General features: G+C 34.1%; 3 protein-coding genes and 1 long non-coding RNA gene across 4 annotated transcripts; 3 read left to right on the top strand and 1 right to left on the bottom strand.

Annotated features, from left to right (window-relative positions):
- The first annotated feature begins 5,187 nt into the window (after positions 1–5,187).
- Positions 5,188–8,059, top strand: LOC108836495 (probable disease resistance protein RPP1). Its single transcript, XM_018609653.2, has 2 exons — positions 5,188–5,669; positions 7,009–8,059. Exons 1-2 carry the CDS (start codon positions 5,188–5,190, stop codon positions 8,057–8,059), a joined length of 1,533 nt encoding a protein of 510 aa, XP_018465155.2.
- Positions 8,060–9,893: 1,834 nt separating this feature from the next.
- On the top strand, positions 9,894–11,356 carry LOC108839729 (uncharacterized). The gene is made up of 3 exons (XR_001947741.2): positions 9,894–10,789; positions 10,928–10,975; positions 11,098–11,356. It is a non-coding gene; the product is annotated as an uncharacterized LOC108839729 (long non-coding RNA).
- Positions 11,357–12,159: 803 nt separating this feature from the next.
- LOC108839716 (uncharacterized) lies at positions 12,160–16,234 on the top strand. The gene is made up of 13 exons (XM_018612492.2): positions 12,160–12,345; positions 12,568–12,604; positions 12,712–12,791; positions 12,882–13,713; positions 13,781–13,848; positions 13,945–14,018; positions 14,127–14,223; positions 14,344–14,429; positions 14,542–14,624; positions 14,715–14,839; positions 14,930–15,031; positions 15,114–15,530; positions 15,618–16,234. The coding sequence occupies exons 2-13, from the start codon at positions 12,571–12,573 to the stop codon at positions 16,002–16,004; spliced, it is 2,385 nt and encodes a 794-aa protein (XP_018467994.2). The 5' UTR covers positions 12,160–12,345; positions 12,568–12,570; the 3' UTR covers positions 16,005–16,234.
- A 327-nt stretch (positions 16,235–16,561) lies between these two features.
- On the bottom strand, positions 16,562–20,917 carry LOC108839717 (5-methyltetrahydropteroyltriglutamate--homocysteine methyltransferase 1). The gene is made up of 12 exons (XM_018612493.2): positions 20,774–20,917; positions 19,892–20,256; positions 19,704–19,791; positions 19,331–19,458; positions 18,847–19,238; positions 18,567–18,730; positions 18,373–18,453; positions 18,113–18,279; positions 17,941–18,046; positions 17,561–17,811; positions 17,263–17,464; positions 16,562–17,164 (listed from the first exon to the last, which is right to left on the bottom strand). The coding sequence occupies exons 2-12, from the start codon at positions 20,239–20,241 to the stop codon at positions 16,796–16,798; spliced, it is 2,298 nt and encodes a 765-aa protein (XP_018467995.2). The 5' UTR covers positions 20,242–20,256; positions 20,774–20,917; the 3' UTR covers positions 16,562–16,795.
- Between the last annotated feature and the right edge of the window lie 553 nt (positions 20,918–21,470).

Below are 21,470 nucleotides of genomic sequence, written 5' to 3'. Positions count from 1 at the left end.
AAGATATAAGAATCTTTAACATTTTAATAAATAAGGTATTTTTGAAAATGTGTATTTAGTGGTGGTAAAGATGAATAATGGTACCTTCAAAGTGGTATTTTTGAAAATTCCCCAAAAAAGTATTCAATCTATACTATTAAAACACAAGGCCCTTTTTTGAGGTGACCTTGGAGTTTCAATATATTTACAATCTTATGCCACTGAATAAATTTTAAGCTATGATTTCAATTAAATTCTTTTATTTTTATTTTTTAATTTCTGCCAACAACCTAACCATTTCCACTTATTTAGTTAGTTTCCCATATTTATATATGTTTTAATATGTCTCTCCCATTGAAAAAAAAAGAAAATTTTGAAATTAAACATTTTTGATTTTAATCAAGTCTACGATTTTGTTAAATTTTGAAAAAGAAAATTTCGGCAAACTATCAAACAAATCTCCAACAATATATTTAGTTTTGCAAAAATAACTCAGAATATCCCATAATCAAATCAGTATATACCAATCTTGAAAGATTATATCGATTAAACTTGACCATCAATATACTTTTTAATTTTCTTTTTATCAAACCTAACCAACCTAACTAGCCGACTATTTACTCTATAAATAGTCATTGAACCATTTGGTTGACTCGACCATCTTTGCATTCTAATTTTCTTTAGTTCTTTTTTTTTGAAAAAGGCTTAATTTTCTTTAGTTCTTAGTTTTCATTCTTTGTTTTTTGCATCTTTTGTTGTCATTGAATTATATGTAGTTTGTTTAGTTCTTAATTTTCTTTTGTTTTGTTCCTTCAGATTCTAATTATTTGTTTATCGTCAACAAGCTAATAATTTGTGTTTGTTTGTGTAGGGACTAAGCTAATGTAACTAATGGATGCGTAGCATAACAAAAAGAAGAAGAAGAGAAGTCTAATATTGGTATTTCAAAGAAAACGTTGTGAGTTGGGTTTAAACTATAAACCGTAATTATGCTTTTTCTTCACATTTTGCCATGTTTCATCGTATTTTTATATATATTGTTGTTTATTATTTATATTTTAAATATAGGATAATAAACATAGTGTTTATGAAATCATATTTTTCGAAGATGAAAGGTTGGTTGCTAAAGAAGAGTCTCAAATACAAAAAAGACCGAACGGAAGAAACAAAGATGACGAAGAACCCGAGAGGGAGAGAAATCGGAGGAAGAGGTGCAAGAGGCAGCCAGTGTTTTTCGAGATTGACAGTAGTAAGACAAACTTTACGGCGAAGGAGGCTTGACAATGGTGAAGAGGCAAGCTAAACTGACTTAGATTTTATTTTTAGGTTATTTGGTTAATTTATTTCCTTACAAAAAAAAATTATTAACCAAAATTGTATTTATATATAGGCGGCAAAATAAATTGTTTATATATATATATATATATATATATATCATCAAACTTTTAGAATGGAAGATATACACAATCAATAAAAATCATTTTGTTGATTTCCAATTCATATGATTTTTAAATTGGATATAAATTAAAAAATATATTCCATTTCTAATATTTTTATTATATACAAGTAAAATATTGCAGACTGGAGAAAATATTGAGATATCCATAATCTCGGGATATCAATAATTAGAAAAAGATTTGATACTTTAGCGACAATTAACTGAAGTACTTATTTAAAATTCTTATAAAACTAAACGACATGTTGAATATTCATCTAGAAACTGAGCCACGTATTGTTTCAATTTAAAACTGCTTTTCATATCATCAGAAAGTTAAACAACAAACAAGATATTATTTATTTCAAAAAAATCTCATGATATATATTGGATCAAATAGGTTCAGCTTGAAATATTTAATATTCTTCAACAATTAATTATGCGAAGTTTTGGCACAATTTGGAAACCAATCCAAAATATATTACCTATGTCATGGTTTAGTAAAATGTAAACTTATTTCACAAAAAAAATCATATGTAGTAGAATATTCTTAATATATTTACCTTATAACTGTACTCATAACATATCGACTAAACATACAAACAATATATCTCAAATGACTTTCAACAAATTTATATGGGTTTATAGAAAAAATCACTAACCTCAATTAAAAATATATACAAAAATAGGTTTGCATCTATTAGTTAAATTTTATATTATATGTATATTAAACTTAGTTATAATAAGAATGAAAAAAAATTAGAAAACTAAATAAGATATATTGTTTTAATAACTTATTAAAGGTATAATACAAAAATTTAGCCATTTAAAAATGAAAATTAAATCTTTAAAACAAAACACCACACTATAAAAAAAAATATGATAAGTCAACTTTTATATCAATTATAAATTTCAAAAACTCAAACGTAAAAGTTTAAAATTTATCCTATGTAGTTTGAACAAAAATAGAATGTTAATATTTTTACAATATCAAAATTTATATTAAGGTGTAAGCGAAAGTACAATCTAAAATCTGTAATGAAAGTTGAATAATATATATAAAGTTGAAATTTACTAATATTTTACACATTCGTATAATAGTTGTAAAGAAAAATTACCTGCGCTTTGTAAATACACTGGCATAAGATTGTAATTATTGAGGAAAACAAGGGGATATGATTTGCAGAGATAATCTGTTTTAATTTTTTAAATGTCGTAGTTTGTAAACCTTTTTTCTAACACACTTATTTTTTATTTTAGTTGTTTAAATATATATTAACATTTCTAATAATTTTTTTACCATTGAAATATGAGACTTTTTTTGAGGTCATCTTAATTTGTTTTAGTATTTATAAATGTGCCACTTTAAACATCAGAAATTTAAATTGCTTACAATATCTTCACAAGATCTTTAGAATACTTGAACAAAACAATCAATACTATTAAAACTGGATCATGACCAGTTGATAAAGGTTATGTCCACATTAAAATATAACTACATCTAAAATATAACTGAATGACATAACTAAATACAACTGCATCTAGAAAACGTAAATAACCACCTTCTGTTTAAAAAACGAAACCACCTTCCACAGCCACTTATAAACTCCTATTTTATATATGGGTTATGTATAAGGCAACAAACAACAAATATCGAACTCATATTATATTTTATAAAAATATACCAAATTTAAATTTATGATCTACAAAGTATATTTTTGGAAGTAAGTTTAAGATTACTAAAACTATTTAAGTTGATATTATTATGGAATTATTATTTATAAAAATATATACTTATGAAGAGACCAGTTATAGTCAATATGTGACCTCACGAGAGCAATATATTTTTGAAACCAATAGTCATATCAACCCATTTGTAAATATATTTAACAGAATATATTAAAAATTATTTTCTTAAGACATTTTCAAAAAAAAAAAAATCGGTTTTCGGTGCGGGTTAGATTTTATATTGGTTTCTGGATATAACATTTTAAGAATCGTTCGAGTATATAGATCAAGTTTAACAGAGCACGAGACTTTGATTTTCGAGTCGATTCCGAATCGGATTCTTTGGGTATGAAACATTCTTGACTAATTATGTTAGGAAACTACTAAAAATATAATATGTTGCAAACTTTAAGAATAAAGTTTCAAAATAATCTCTTATATGCATATGGCACAAATATATAGTTATACAACTTGACAGATTTAATATATTTACCAAAAATTTACTAAATTAAATTAATATTAAATACAAATATTATTAAAAATAACACAAATATAAAATTAAATTTCTCAAAAAGGTAAAACAAAAAATATACCCGCCCTCTCAAAGGGCGGGTCAGAATCTAGTTGGTTCTGAAATACAGTACTATAAGATGTTCTAGAGAAAAATTTGAGAAGTTCAGATATATTTAAGATAATATTATTTAGTCTCATTTTAAAAATTATATTATTAATAATATTTTTTTATAAAATATTTTTGATTCTTATGTTTTGAATCAAAACATATTCTTACATTATGAAATTGAGGGAATTTTTTTTTTTAAATGCTGAGCAACAACAACGTTTATGTGTTTAGTTACGATGTGGTTGGTGGATATAACTTCTTTTATTTGTCACCAACAACAAACGTTATTCTTATTCTTAACAACAGTTTGCTCATATTTCCTCACATTTATCACACATCTAGAGAAAAAAGGGTAGGTAAAATAACGATTTACAAATAGCAAGTCCATAACCCAGGGAAGGAATAACAAAGTTTTTAGCAATTTGGATGTTAAACCTTTAGACACTTTAAAACTAGCGCAAACAGAATCAAAGCTTTGGAAAAATGCACAAATTATCTCTACACTAGTAATAGGACAACAGAACTCGGATCTACCGTCCATTTCAGGACGGTGGTGCTTTATTGATGGATCCTGGAAGGATAAGGATATGTTCTCGGGACAGGGATGGTATAGTACCCTTGAAGAGCATGATGGACTTATGAGAGCAAGAAATGTTAGGGCTTCTCTATCTCCTCTTCACTCAGAGATAGAAGCATTAATTTGGCAATGGAGTGTATGCGGAATCTGAGGCAGTACAAAGTTACATTTGCGACAGATTGTTTTCAATTGGTGAAGATGGTTTCTGAACCAGAAGAATAGCCTGCTTTTGCAACCTATTTAGCAGATATCGAGACTTTGAAAGGAAACTTTCATAGTTCAGATATTATTTACGTATCTCGCACGAAGAATCAAAAGGCCGACAACCTCGCTAGATGTGCTAGGAATCAACCGACCTTTGTCGTGCATATAGATGCAGAGTTATCAGTTTGGTTTACAGAGTCTTCTTGAGTCGGTAAAGTCGATGAAAAAAAAAAAACCCATGAAGCAACTACATGTTTGATCAGAAAAAAAATAAAGCAACTACTGAATTAATGTATTATCCAACAAGTGGCTTATTATGACCCAAGATAGCCCAATAAGCTTAAACGACTTCAAATATATATATCAAATCTGCCGGCCACAATCATTGGCGGAATTCTTTTTCTTTAAACAACTTCCTCCTCAGTTCTTGCAAGTCGTTGAACTTGAACGTGGGAAGATACCGAAGTTCGAGAACGTGTAAGCACGCAGAAGATTAACTAGCTGTACGAGGTCTAATCTAGTTTATTTACCACAATAATTTGTCGAAGCAAAAAAAAAAACATTTTTTTCATATTTGAATGCTTTAAAACGATATTGGGGGAAACAAGAAGAATAGACCATAGTTCTATCTCTCCCTCACTCATGAGTTCTTATTCTTCTTCTTCATCTTCTTCATCTAGAAGATACATTTATGATGTTTTCCCAAGTTTCTGCGGCCAAGACGTCCGCAAAACCTTTCTCAGCCACTTTCTCGAAGGGCTGAAAGGAAGTGGAATAAATACGTTCATAGACAATTGGATCGCGAGGAGCGAGTCTATCAACTGTGAACTCGTAAGAGCTATCAAGGAATCAAGGATTGCCGTCGTAATCCTGTCTAGAAACTATGCATCTTCGATCTGGTGTTTAAACGAGTTGCAGCTGATCATGAAGTGCAAGCTTTCTTTAGGACAGTCTGTAATGACAATCTTCTATGATGTTGATCCATCTGATGTAAGAAAACAAACCGGGGCTTTTGGCAAAGCCTTTGAGGAAACTTGTAAGGGGAAGACAGAGATACAAAAGCAAAGATGGAGACTAGCTATGACTCAAGTAGCGACTATTGCCGGAGAACATTCTGCATCATGGTATATACGGTTCCATCCTCTATTAAAATTGAAATTATTTCCCTATTTTCATATTAATTTTAGGCTTCAACTATTTGCGTTTTACTTATTATAACGGTGTGTTTACTTTTAAAATTTAACCACAATAAGTGTTCTAAATGAAGTTTCATTTTAAATATTTTAACATTTACACCGAAGAAAAAAGTTTCATTTTAAATAGTAAATACGAGCAATTCTTTATTTTTATAAATAGCAATCTTGTTATCCATGTGTAATCTGATGGGTTATATTACCGGAGGTGCATAGAAACAAATCACTATTATCAAGTAAAAATTTTAAGAAATAATTTAAATCTAGTATTATTAGACTTATCATTTCGTAAAGTAGTTTAATATTACAGTTATTAAAATGTTTGAAATAGTATGTTTTAGAAGTTTTTTTAGTAATTTTAATTGTTTTGTCTGCGGGCATAATCGATCATACAAAAATTTATAAATACATATTATCAGTTCAAAACTATCATAACAAACTCCTGCTCATATATCTATAATTTTAATAATAAATTGAACATCAAAATCTTTATATATAACTAACTGTTTTACAAAATATAAATATTTTTTATCACATAAAAAGTTGGAAACATTCATGTCGTGTAAATATTTCAGAAAAACTTTTATACACTAGTTTCATTTCTCATTAGTTACAATATTCTTCACATTTCTTACATACTTGGACATGCATATCCATACAATTAAAAGAAAAAACTCTAACAGATAAATCCTTCAAAAGTTTCTTATTCTGGGACGGCTATTGGATAAGTAACATTATAATTTTTAAGGTTTGTTTGAATTTGAGAGTTTTAAAAGCGATTTTGTAGACATATTAATATCTTCTTTTGGACAACAAACCAAATGATGCAAGTTTTAGTATTATTCATACGTTACATTTGTACATGTATGCAATATAATCATATCAAAGTCCGTTAAAATGTAGATGTAGTCACGTATAAGTATTTGTTATTTATATAATTTTTGACAAAAATCATTTCATATGATTTCTAAAGTTTAATCCGAAGAAATTGTAAAACTACTCATCACCATAAATAGGGCCTAACCATAAATATGCATGAATATACTAAAATATATTTTTGTCTAAATATTTTATATTAAAAATTGATCACTGTTATTTTGGTAGAAAATTAGCAAAAAGTTAATAAAACAGATTTTAAAGTGCTTTCGTGAAATTTATTATTATAAAATTTAAATTTTATAATTTTATGTGATATAAGTAGCTTAGAGCAAACATCATATAAAATTTTCGTTATGTTCTAAGTTCATCTCTAACGTAATTTCTTCCTTAGGGCTAGTGAAGCTGAGATGATCTTGAAAATCGTCGCGGATGTTTCCAATGAGTTGCCCTCAACAGATTTTAATCGGTTAGTTGGAATTGAAGCTCACGTAGCCAAGATTAAATCCATGATATCATTAGAATCCGACGAGGTGAAAATTGTGGGAATTTGGGGTCCTGCCGGTATTGGCAAAACCACCATAGCAAAAGCCTTGTATAATGAAGTTTCAATCATCTTCCAGCTTAAGTTTTATAAGGAAAATGCTGAGGGAAGGAAACAGATCATAAACACGCATGATGAGACTAGCTTGCAAAATCATTTGCAAAACGAATTATTCTCCGGGGTTTTAGATCATCGAAACATGAAGATACCTGAGTTAGGTGAGGCGGAAGATAGGTTGAAGCACCAGAGAGTCCTTCTCATTCTTGATGATGTCCCTGCTAATGAGCTAAAAGCTTTGAGAGATCTAATCCATGGTCTTAGATTTGGAAGTAAGGTAATTGTGATCAGTGAAGATATACGTACATTGAGAGGATATGGGGTCGACCATATCTACAGAGTGGCGTTTCCATCGCCCGAGCAGGCTCTGCAGATGTTTTCCTACTCGGCCTTTGGACAAAACTCTCCACCAAGAGGTTATCTGGATCATGCAAATGAAGTACTGAAGCTTATTACTCCTTATCCACTTGGTCTCAGAGTCTTAGGTTCTTTGTTGCGTGGGAAGAGCAGCTGGACAATGACACTGCCTAGGCTGAGAACCTATCTTATCCATAAGGATAATGTGGAGGAAGTACTTAAGGTTTCCTACGATGATCTATCTGATAAAGACAAAATGTTACTTTACCGATTTAAAAATTATGTACGTTTGGGTGAAAGCTTGAACAAGGTCATATTATTTCTTGCGGAGAGTTACTGGGATGTGGAGAAAGGAATAGAAACCCTAGTTGATAGGGGTCTCATCTCTACATCCGCAGATGGAGGAATTATGATGCACTATTTAGTAAAAGATATTGTTAGAAAGGATGTTTTGGCTAGGGGCCATAACATGGTCAATACTAATTAGGTCGCCGAGTACAGATTTCTCTTGTACATGACACGAAATTAAATTCTGGTCACAGAGAAAAGAATCTTTGTTATCCTATTGAAAAAAAAGCCTCTTTTTTGTCTAACATATTTCATTTCATTAGTCTAGTGGACATAAGATACAGCGCTGGGTTCGCGGATCAACCCACCCAATTTAACCCGCCAATCTGCGGATCGACTTGTTTTTATTCAAAATTCTGATTCGCATAACCCACAAAAAAATTCATATACCCAAATCCTTCCTGATATTAATTTATTTCTCCAATTTTTAATAAATGACGGCATAGAGATGCTTTTTGTTTTTGAGTTAAATAGTATTTCATTTTTCATTGTGTTTATGATAATGATATCTTATACTCTGTAATTTGTTTTTTATAGGTTAACGTATAATTAAGTAGATAGTTGGTGATGTTATTGTTTAAAAAGTATATAAAACAAAATAATTTTTGTGCACAAACTTAAAACGCTAATTAATAAAAAAAAACTGGAGTACAATTTTCAATAATCAACTGAAACGTTAAGAACCAAAATGAGGATATTTAAAAAAAGAGGATATTTTTTTAGGTAAATTGACAAAACAAGCTATAATAAGAATGTATTTGTCTTTTTAGACATATGCAATAATTGATCAGTTTTGGACATAATTGCTCTCGTAACAAAAAAAAATATATTTATACTTATACATATCAGAAAACTATGAAAAACAATATCATCATGATAATATATTACATTTTTATATATAAAAATTTAAATCTAAAAAATTTATATATGTTGAACTAAATTTGTTAGAATGTATATTGTAACCCTTTTCACAAGGATAAAATATATATTCTAATTTATATTATATGTTTTATAAAATTTATAATTTGTGTTGTAAATTCTTTTCTATGATCTATCCAAATAGAGAATATATCGGCTCCAGTTATAATCAAAGATCTTTGTTATTTATAAAATACATCAGCCCAGTTATTTGTATTTATTAGTTATAATCAAAGATCTTTGTTATTTATATTAATTGTAATGTCTTTTCTATGATCTGTCCAAATAGAGAATACATTGGCCCCAGTTATAATCAAAGATCTTTGTTATTTATAAAATACAAAATATATTGTAGTTTTTATTTCATTATAGAAAAATATTGAAAATGTTAACTTGTACTCTATATTTTACACTATTACTTATCATAGATAAAACAATGAGTTCTTACATGTATGCTATGTTTTAAATATAGTAGAACTTTAGTTCTAACTTTTTCACTATTTTCCATCTTTTTAGAATATTTATTCTAATATTTTGTCTATGTTTAATCCTTTTTAGACTATGTATTCTATATTTTATTATATACTATGTATAACTAATTTTAGCAAACAATCCTAACTAATTTTATTCAAATTTATCTTGTTTTTGACGTTGAGTTACATTGAATTCATCGATCTTCTTCTTTTCCGATGAAAACACCGAAGAGACCGCGGGAAAATCGTATTTCTCCATGAGAATGTAAATATATTGTGAAGTGGCGGAGTAAACGAGTGACAAGAATTCTTAGTTTTTAAAAAATTTAAACATTTAAGGTTAATAAATTATGTCATTTTTAATTATAAGGTTAATTTCGTATTTATAAAAGCAAATGTATATTGGGATAAAAGCCATGAGCTCAAAGGTAATAAGAAGACAGATGGTTTCTCAATATGGTTCAACTAGCCAATTTTTTCTAGAAAAATTTACATCTCAAGACACATTATGTCTCTGCAATTACACAATAAGACACATCTTGCCTTTGACACACTTTTTCCATGTGTTTTGTCTATGATGTCCTTGGAATCGCTGTGTCTCTCGTTGCCTTCTCCTTCTCCTCCTTTCTCGTTACTTTTTTTTTCTAACTAAATAGATTTTCCTGATAATTTTTTTCTTAAAGATAAAACCTTACAAACAACAAATCCAAATCCTTTGTCGATGAAATCCCTAACCCACTTATGTTGGAATCACTTTCTCTCGTCGATGGAGCCAAATCCCTAATCCACTGTCGATGAAATCCCTAACCCCACCTATGAACCACTCTAACCCATGATGGAACCACTCTCTCTCTCTCTCGTCAATAGAGCCAAATCCCTAACCCTACCGATTGAACCACTCTCATTCGTTAATGGAGCCAATCTTTCTCTCGTTTAGCTCCGGCAAAGGATTATATTTTTTGGATCTGCATTTTGTGTTTCAGAACAATTCTCCAAAAGGGTTCTCTGCTCAAGTGTGAACCTTAATACCCCTTCTGACATCTGAAGAAACAGAGAAGAAAGAGTTCTTACTCGTCGGAGTTATCAGGAGTCAACGTGTTATGTGGACGAGGAGCATGTTGTGGGTTTCAGAGCTTTCGAGCTGCATAAAAAGATTGAGCTTTTTTTTTGAAGAGATTGGAAAACTATAATCTGGAACCGGATTTGTATTAAGGTGTTCTCAACTCAATCGATTAGTATTTTGTATAAAAAGAGTGAGCTTTTTTTTTGCAGGTTGAGAAGTTGAGATCTATGTCTGAAGCAAAGGGAGGAGTTAAAGTCACTGATAAGCGCACTTCTGTTCCAGATGCTATGATCAGCGAAATGCAAGAGCTCTATGAGGCTAGGCAGATCATCCCTAGCTTTCAAAACCAGGTTCTTTCACTGAGTGTCCAGCTCCAATGCATTGCTCAAAACCTTGCTACTTTTTTTTTCCGATGGTGTGTAGTGGATTAAACCTTGTGCTGGCTCTTAACATTTCATGAACTATAACTCTTAACATTTCATGAACTATAACTGAGCTTATTGCTCTGACTCGTATTGTTTGATAATAAACACAATGAGCTCTTTCTTACCAGGTGAAGGCCATACGTGTCAGAATCTGAAACTTAAGCATGTCCCCTACGGTTAGTTAAACATCTTGTTCATATTACAAGTAAACACTTAAAGATCAATACTTTAACTAGTGTTTTAGATTCTAAGGAATGTGATTTAGTTTAAAATCTTTGTCTTCTTTTTTTCTGAACAGGAAAGAAAGATGCGAGTGTCCACATGAGCTTGTGTCCACATTTGTTCACTCATAAGAACTCGTGTCCACATTTGTTCACTCACATGAACTCGTGTCCACATTTGTTTCATCCACATCCTTTGTGTCCACGTTCTTCAATCTACATATTTTTCTAAAGAAAACTCAGATGAGTGGTCAAACTATATTCACCTACATTTACGTATGATTGTCTCTGAAACATTTTATGGTTCAAATTAGAAACAAGCAAGGAATTATATGATTTGTGAAAAACTATAAAAACAATTATGATCGCGTTAACATGAAACAAAAATTTAATATAAAATTAACATATATTATTTATTATAACTTGTCCACAAAATATATGACAAAAAACTTGTCCACAAAATAAATGAATTCACCTATATAGTCTATCATAACTTTTATATAAGAGTTTTCACTTTTTAAGCCATCCATTTCCACATTTTTTTTGTCCACACATTTTATATAATCTTGTTAAAATATTTAAAATAAATATATGAAAGTGGATCTTGAAATGTAGAGAAAATAAATTACAATCTATTGTAATAATTATATTTGTTTTATATATTTTAAATTTTAAGAAAAATCAAATAAAACATTAGATGAAAAGCTAACTAAACCAGAATATTGTTGTTTGACTTTGATACTTATTCTTGCCAACCGTTCGTTTGTTACATTGAACTCAGCAAGGGTATATCTGTCATAATACTGCCTCGGTAACAGATAATGTGTCTGTCGAGTGCAATGTATCTTATCTTGTAAAAAAAGAGAAAAAAGTGCCTGAATTGGTAATCAACTCTTTTTCTATTTCTTCTATGTTAGCTAATCTTTCTCGAAAGATTAGCTAACTTTTTTCTCCATTCAGATTTCAGACTTTGACTCTTTTGCTCTCTCTAACAAGGAAAAATTCCAGAAAATGAGTCAGACCCTATCCAAAGGTTCCAAATGCCCGAACTCGATGACGCTGGCAGCTAGGCAGGGTTTCAGGCCCAACAACTTCGCGGGCTTTAATAGTTAAAAACCTTAACAGTAATATATTATTTTTTTTAATTCGGCAAAACCCTAATTTCCTCAAGCTTCCCTTCCTACGTTCAACGACTGTGCCCGAAAAGACGATTAGATTATTAAGAATCGATCACTGAATTGAATTCTTACATTGAGTCAGAGCGTGAGCAGTTGCGGAGAAGATTGAATTCTCGAGTCCTCCTTGCTCTGTTCAAAATAGCTAATGTACTACTGCCTCCCATATTATCTCATTATAAAGTTTTAGGCGTAGTTTTTGATTCGCGAGTCCTTACATTAGGGCTTAATTAAAGGTAGCGTTTTGCTAAGAAATTACAATGCTGTTAGGTTGTATACCTAACAGGGTCAGAGAGAGTGTTATGTTCTATGTTTAGCTGAAACGTGAAAGTTTTAATCTTTTTCTTATTCTTCTTCTTTTGTTGTTGACAGAATATGCCAGAATCTGTGGCTGGACCAGCTAAAACGGGTAAGCTGCTGGAGATATATTGTCTTATTAATGATTGTCTGCTCGGGAGCTAGGTTTTTAAAATGAATCTCGTTTGCTTGTTTTTTTTTTTTTTTGATGGTCGGCAGGGAGCTCTCGTCATGAAAAGCGTAAAGAGGCTCGCTTGCAGAAGAACCAGAAGAAGCATGAATCTTGGCTTCAGCGTCAGGTATGAGTCTGAATCTTATCTTTTTTTTGACATCTATGGTTTTGTTTCCAAGTCATGATTTGTTAGTGTTTTTTTCCTTCTGGTTCTCAGAAGTTGCAAAAGGAGAAACGAGTATCATCATCAGTCCAGACAAAGACTACTGATGACGTGATCAAGTCCGAGACTTTTCTCCAGAGAAGTGACAGAGAAACTGAACATGTGAAATCAGTTAGTCCTAGTGGAAACAAAGATGATAAGAAGCCTTTTACACAAAAGAAAGGCGAGGATAGAGTCAAACCGAAGGAGAAGAAGATGCAAAGAGGACACAAAACGAAAGATCATCTAATGAAACCAAGGAAGAAGACCAAGTTCGAAGAGTTTCTTGAAATGGAGACACAAAGCGCTTTATTATCTCGTGACCAGGATGTTGAACTTGAGAGGAAGCTCGCAAAGAAGCTCAACGTCAAGAACGGAAAACTAAGAGGCGTGGATGATGGTATGAACGATTTGTTCGAAGGTCTTCCGTCTGTATTGGATTCTATGGAGTCTGAACTTGGTGATTCTCGTAAGAAGAAGGGTAAGAGAAAGAGATCCGAGCAAAAACAGAACTATGAGGTTGTTGATAAGCAAGAAAACGAAGATTTTGAGCTCGGAGAATCTGATTTTTCTGAGGAGGAAAGCGAAGAAGAAGAGCCTAAAACAAAAAGAGACCGTAAACACCGAAAGAAGAAGAAGAAGTCTTTAGATGAAGAGCTAGATAGTCATCCGATGGAGATCACAGAGACTGTTAACTATCAAGATTCACCGTCAAGTTTGGAGAAAGTAGAATCTCCTCTGCAGAAACCTAATCCTGAGAGCAGCGTCAAGTACGTTGCTCCTCATTTAAGATCTCAGGCCAGAAGTGAATCTGAGGAACACGCTAAATTACGTACACGGGTAAAAGGTATGGCTAGCCTCTGGTGTTTATAGTTCTGTAACCTTAGTTTGACATGCTTTGGTATGTGTTACAGGTCTTCTGAATAAGATGGCTGAATCCAATGTAGAAACAATAACCGCAGAACTTTCCACACTCTATCGCGTAAAGCTTAAATACCCTTCACAGTTCAAAAAATTGCTCCAGTTTCCATACTGTTACTGTTCTTACATGGTAACCCTGTAATATTTACTAATGCAGAGTGTTGCAAGAAGTGTGGCCTCTCAGATTTTCTGTGAAGAGGTTTTGGCAACTTATGCCAGAGGCAATGAACAGTTAAGATCTGTACACCTCTCTATAGTTTCAGCTCGTGTTACTGCTTAATTACATTGACTTACGTATAAAACGATTAGTGGCTAAACGTTTTGTCTTACTTGTTAAAGGTACGCTGTATTTGCTGCTTTTATAGCTGGCATGGCTTGTCAAGTTGGAATGGATTTCAGTGCACAGCTTATTGCTTCACTTGCCAAGTCTTTCGAGGTATGTCCATGAGTTTTTCCTGTATGAATCGCTTGTCAAATCCTCCATTACATGTTCCTTCTCACCATATTTGTTTAAAATACTGCAATACTTACAAATCATCTAATTTTTTTTTTTCAGGATGAATACCAGAAAGAGTACAGCCTCTCTTTGAATGGAATCACTCTTTTACTTTCTTATCTCTGCAATTTGGGAGTTTGCTCCAGGTAATATTTTCTGCAGCTGCACATTTTTTAAGATTGCTGTTAACTTTATTTATGATTATTTTTGGGGGCTATTTCTGGGGGCTGGATGTGAACTTGTATATTTGTTTTGCAGTGATCTTATTTATGATTTCTTAATGACATTGGCGAACCGGCTGACTGAAGTTGATGCCTCAACTATTCTCACTGTTTTAGATAGTAAGTTTTATTATTACCCTTGCATGGTTAACTTAGGTGTTTTGAGATTTTATATTACATTTACTAAGTTCTTGATTATGTGTTGAATAGGTTGTGGAATGAAGATAAGAAGTGATGATCCTGTTGCTATGAAAACCTTCATCATAAGCATCCAGAACAAGACAAATGAAATTAAAACCTCCCCGGATATCAAGACTGATATAAATAAATTTACAGTAAGCGATCTATTGAAAGATTCTCTTCTTGAAGAAAATGTTTTGTTAGGATGTTTAAAGTCTGTTTCTTACTCCTGGATTTTTTTTCAGATGGAAAAAATGCTTGAAACCATTGCTGCAATCAAGAACAACAAGTTGAGAGCCAAAGAGGATTCTGTCCAGAACACAAGGGTAAAGAAGTGGCTTCAAAAGGTAATATCTCAGCTGTTTCTGCTTCTCACTACAGCTTTTGGATGAGTTCGTTTATGCTCTTTTTCTTTACAATTTGGCACAGTTGAGAGTGGAAGAAGTACTACTAAGAGGACTCACATGGAGCAAGCTGCTTGACACCGAGAAGAAGGGTCAGTGGTGGTTATCTGGCGACTTGGTGGTTAAAACAAACCACGCTGAAGATGTAGCACAAACAATGGACGCAGAGGTTGTTGAGGCTCAGAAAATGTTAAAGCTAGCTGATGCACAGAGGATGAACACAGACTCCAGGAAAGCTATATTTTGCGTGATCATGAGTAGTGAAGACTACATTGATGCATTTGAGAAACTTCTTAGATTGGATCTACCAGGAAAGCAGGATAGAGAGATCATGAGGGTTCTTGTTGAATGCTGTTTACAGGAGAAAGTGTTTAACAAGTACTACACAGTTCTCGCTTTGAAGTTGTGCGAGCACGACAAGAATCATAAGTTTACACTACAGGTAACATTTCTACCTATATTATAGAACCAGAGTTGGGTTATGTAATGATTCTTTTCTCTAATCATCTTATGTTGTTGGTTTATGCAGTATTGCATCTGGGACCATTTCAAAGAACTAGAGTCAATGTCACTTCAGAGATCAATGCATCTGGCGAAATTTGTGGCGGAGATGATTGTTTCCTTCAATCTTTCTCTTGCGGTTCTCAAATGTGTAGACTTGGCTAATCCAGTGCAGTTGACTCCAAAGAGAATCATGCACTTTCGGATGCTGTTCGAGGCCATCTTCGAGCACACTGAGAAACTTGTGTGGAACTTGTTCACTCGCATAGCTGTGAATCCAGACTATGAAGCTCTAAGGGATGGCATCAAGTTCTTCATGAAGGAGTACGTTGTGAAATCTAATAAGGCGATCTATGGGAAATTCAGGAAAGCCAAAGAAGCTCTTAACAATTCAGATGGATCGCTGCTCATGTGATATGCCTGGGCTAACAGTTTTCAAGCTCTTTTGAGTTTACTTTAGTTATGTCATTGTCTCTCTTACACTGTACACATTTTCGTTTGACTGAGACTTGGGTTTTTTGGAGCTACTATTTATTTAAGGTTTCTAAGTTTCAGGATTTCAAGTTTCATCAGCCTTAATAAAAACTTGTAAAAACGAATCCTTTTAGTTGATATTTGATTTTTGACTCTTTTTTTTAACATGAATTGTTTTTTTTTTTATAATTTTTGTTGATTTACCATGAATATAAGAAAATATAATTTGAAATTTGTACAAAATGCAGACTAACACAACAGGAAAGTAGAGGCAAATCAAAAACAACTCATAACCAAAGACGTTTAACATCTGACCTTTAAATGGATAGTGTTCCGACAAAGCTACAAGTGCAATCCAACCAACCTACAAAAACAGTAACAACAACTCTGAAAATCCAAGGCAGAGTTGAAACTCAACTCAAGATCCCTGTAGGTTCTGTGTTTGAAACAGTTTCCACAATTTTAGAAGAATCAATCTTTATTTCCTTTCAAGACCCCTTAGAAAAAAAAGATATGTTTCATCAGAGAAATGAAGGATACAAAACGAGAAACACAAACAGATCCAAACGATACATATCTCTCATCTCTCTCAGCAAGAGTTGAAACCATATGCATCAAACCTACTTGAACTAAAATATTTTTTTAAAAAAGGTAATTAAACCAAACAAAACAAAACACAAGCATTATAGAGTATCCTTCTTCAAATCATTCATCTCTTTTTCAAGCTTTCTTTCACTTGGCACTGGCGAGCTGGGAGCGGATGAGTTTAGCCGCATCAACCATGTTCTTCAGGGCAGGCTTAACCTCTGTGTACTTACGGGTCTTGAGCCCACAGTCAGGGTTAACCCAAAGGATGTTTTGCTCAAGAACAGCAAGCATCTTGTTGACTCTGTCTGCGATTTCCTCAGAAGATGGTATTCTTGGAGAGTGGATGTCGTAGACACCTGGACCAATTCCAGCACCGTACTTCACTCCTTCGCGGAACACAGAGAGAAGCTTCTCATCAGATCGGGAGTTCTCAATGGTGATGACATCAGCATCCATGTCGATGATGGAGTGTATGATGTCATTGAAGTGGGAGTAGCACATGTGAGTGTGGATCTGCAAAATACAACAAGATGAATAAGCACAGGTTATAAGCAACTGAGGAAGCATTTCACTCTAATAGAATCGAGCGATATGTGTTTAACGAAGCAAACCTGGGTGGTGTCTTGGACGCCACAGTTGGTGATTCTGAAGGAGTGAACAGCCCAGTCCAAGTAGAAAGCGTGCTCGGACTTCCTGAGTGGTAGTCCTTCTCTGAGGGCAGCCTCGTCAATCTGAATGACACTAATTCCACCTTTCTCAAGATCCTCGACTTCGTCCTTGATGGCCAAAGCAATCTGGTAACAGGTTTCGTGCCTACAAAGTTTACCAAAATGTATATGTTTTAATGTTTTGTTCTTTTTGCTGTAAGCTATGTTTTGTTTCAGACTAAGTTTTTTTTTATGTATGTACCTGGGCTGGTCGTTTCTGACGAAGGACCAGTTAAGAATGGTGACAGGGCCGGTAAGCATACCCTTCATTGGGCGAGAGGTCATGCTCTGAGCCATTGCGGACCAGAAGACGGTCATTGCCTTAGGACGGCTCACATCACCGTAGATAACTGGTGGTTTCACACAGCGAGATCCATAAGATTGAACCCATCCGTTTGCGGTGAAGGCAAAACCAGACAACTGCTCCCCAAAGTACTCAACCATGTCGTTTCTCTACAGAATTGTTGAAACATGTCTCGTCAGAAACATTAACAAGTACTACTAGTGATAACTTTGAATTAACATCACTCTACTTAGAGAGTTCAGGCGATTAACATTTAAAATTAAAAGGAAAACGCTCACCTCTGGCTCTCCGTGGACGAGGACATCAATGTCAAGTTCCTCTTGGAGATCAACAACTTTCTTGATCTCTTCCTTCATTGCCTTAACGTAGTCCTCCTCAGAAACCCTGTTAAGGAACCTTTAGTATCATACCGTTTAAAGAGATAGCAGGGATTAAATTTAGGAGACTAACTTCTTCGCCTTGTACTCTCTGCGAACTCTCCTGAGCTCTACGGTCTGTGGGAAGGACCCAATGGTGGTGGTTGGCAAGATTGGGAGGTTGAGCTTCTTCTGCTGAGCATCGAGCCTAGCACTAACATTAGTTGCACGACGGTGGTCTGAGCCCTTCAAAGCGGCAGCCTGAGATAACAATCAGAAAACATCCCATCAATAAAATATAAAGAAAATAAATCTTTGAACGTGAACATGGCTTCGGTTTGGGGTCAAACTTACAGCCTTCTGAACACCCTCGTTGGTGACTCTTGGGGAAGATCTCCTTGAAGCCAAAGCAGCAGCGTTGGCAGAGAAAAGGGCCTGAAAGAGAAGACAATATTAGAGTTCTAGTGCTTACCAAATCATTTAAATTGCTGACTATTCAAGGATTCAATAAAGACGCAGGTGGATAAAATTTCTGTGAAGAATAATACCTCATCCTTGTGACCAGCCAAAGCCTTGGCCAAAGCGTTCACTTCAACGACCTTCTGGGCAGCAAACGCCAACCATGACTTGATTTCGTCGTCAAGCTTGGTCTCGTTTACAAGATCGACGGCAGTGTGGAGAAGAGAGCAGGAGGTTGAGACCACAAGCTTGTCTGAATCAATGCAGAAAGATAACAGATCAACATTTGAAGTATTTATTTTTTAGTACTCCCGTAATCTTGTCAGGGGAGTCGGATAAAAGGTATATGAATCAGGAAGGACATAATACCTTTTCCAACAATACCCTCAAGTTCCTGCAAGGTGCTGACAGACGCAGCAAAGTCATTGGCCCAGATGTTCCTTCCGTCAACAACACCAGCGAAAAGGTACTTTCCCGCGGGGAAACTTGCCTTGACCAAATCAAGGGTCTTAGTGCCACGAACCAAATCAAATCCAAAGGCAGTCACACCCTTCAACGAAGTTAGGGTCTTGTATGTTTCAGCAGGGATATCAGCGAAGTAGGTCTCAACGAGAACATTCAAACCAGAAAGAGTTGATTCAAGTTCAGCATAAGCTCCAGTGAACGCCTGGAGTTTGTGGCCCTCAAGATCCATAACAAGGACAGGCTCGTCAAGCTGAATCCAGGTGGCACCAGCTGCCTTAAGCTCGGTAATAACCTCCCTGTTTACAAATCAAAGTCCTCATGTCAGAGTACCATTCATAGCAGCAAGGACAAGGATGGCAAAATAAAGAAAAACAAAGTAATTTCTTACTTGTAGACAGCGAGGACTTTGGGGAGAAGAGAGAGAAGGTCAAATGACTTCTCAACACCCTTGGCAGCCTTAGAAAGCAACAAGTAGGAGACTGGGCCAACAAGTACAGGGACGGTCTCAACTCCAAGCTGCATAAACATCAAAGATGATCAGGACTTTAGACAGAAACTACGACAACCATAGACTAATTAATTTCTGACATCTATGCAATCAGCCAACAGTGGTTTGTGAATACGCAAGTGGAGTATATTCTTAACATATCAACATCCTTTCCGTAACACCACTCAGTGAATCTAAGCTAAACACCTATGATCTCCAACAATTAGTAATAATGTCCTAGCTAATAAGAAATAGTGAAGAATGATAAACGTACAGCCTTGGCCTCCTTGTACTCATTCACAGCCTTGTGAGATGCGTAAGAAAAGTTGACCTCAGGGCCCAACTCAGGGACGATGTAGTGGCTGCATTTAAAAAAAAACATTATTATATTAGTCAAAAACTCTCAAAAAAAAAAAACACAACTAACAATGTAACTGCAAGAAAGCGTTGGAGACTACTCACTAGTTGGTGTCGAACCACTTGGTCATCTCCATGGCAGGAACAGAGGCGTTACCTCTAGCCATGGAGAAGTAAACATCCAACCCGATCTCACCACCGGTGTACCCGTACCTAGGTGGGACAGCACCGAGCATGGCGGTGGTGTCGAGAACCTGGTCGTAGTGAGCAAAGGTGTTGCTGGGGATGTACTTAGTCCCAGCCTCAGACATCTGTTTCCAGATGGCGGACCTGAGATCAGCAGAGACCTTCTGGAGATCCTCGGCAGTGCTCTTGCCATCCCAGAACGACTCCAACGCGAACTTGAGCTCTCTCTTGGGGCCCATGCGAGGGTATCCAACAATGTGAGACGCCATTTCGATTTACTTTTACTGCAATCAAACAAAGGATCAGTGTCTCTTGAATGGAGTAAAAAGACTTTTTATCATTATTATTAATATAAAAGATAATAAAACAAAGTCACGTGATCACAAAAAAAAATATATCGAAAAGTAGGTAGCCTTTGTCGTGTATATGAATTGAGATGATAAACGAGATGAGTCTACTACAACAAAGTAAGAATCAAATCACATTCAACATTTTTCATTACGAGATGTTTTTAAACCGGATCTAACACACACACACACAAACGAGCTGATCTGATCTACGGATCCGGATCCGGATCCACAAAATTCTACAAATGGGCCGACACTAACAAAGCTTAGATCTGTGATTTGATTAGATCTAAGTGAGGAAAGACAATACTAACAAACAGATCGCGGAGAAATCAAAGCTCAGATCGAATCACGCTAATAACAACAACGTGGAGAGAGGAGAAACGAAATGGGAAGGGGAAGGGTAGCTAAAATAAGGGAGACGTGGGGAAGCGATAGAGTCTCGGAGACGTACCTCGCGGAGGAAGAATCGGAGAAGAAAAGGTTGGCTACAAAGAAGAGAGGGAGAAGACGAGGAACAAGAGTGGCCTCTGTGACTTTATTTATAGCAAAACCGCTATTGAGATCTGGTGGTGCTCGATATTTTCGGCAATTAATCATATTTCTTTATTTATTTAAATCCTTCTTTTTTTTTACGGCTGTATTTATTCCCCTGGAATATACCAAATTTTAAGTCAAATAAATCAACTGTGGCTAGGAATACGATTGTGCGATACATGATACATTATTATTGCGATACATGTAAATATCTCCATTACAAATTTCTTGTGCAATACTGATAGTTGTTTTTTTTTGGTTATATTGTTTTGTTTGTTGTCCAAAAAAAAAGTTATATTGTTTTGTTTTTTAGTTAAGCTCACTCAAAAAAAAAGTTTATGACAGCAGTAAAGTGAAGTCCAATCATTTTATTAAACGTATTTAGAAAAGTACTAGAACTTGACCCGCCCGACCGGGCGGGTATTTATTTTCTATTTTTCATTTTTTGTTTATATTAAATGATGAATTTTTAATATCTACACATAAATCTAGATTGAAAATTAATTTTTGCAGTTATAATAAAAATTAAAATTAAAAGCTTAATGAAATATTCTGATATAAAATTTTAATTTCTTAATTAAAATAATATAGAGGTGGGTCATATTTTTTTCCAA

This window comes from Raphanus sativus, chromosome 2 (assembly GCF_000801105.2).
Source record: "Raphanus sativus cultivar WK10039 chromosome 2, ASM80110v3, whole genome shotgun sequence".
NCBI lineage: Eukaryota > Viridiplantae > Streptophyta > Magnoliopsida > Brassicales > Brassicaceae > Raphanus > Raphanus sativus.
This window is presented reverse-complemented; position numbering and strand designations above follow the sequence as displayed.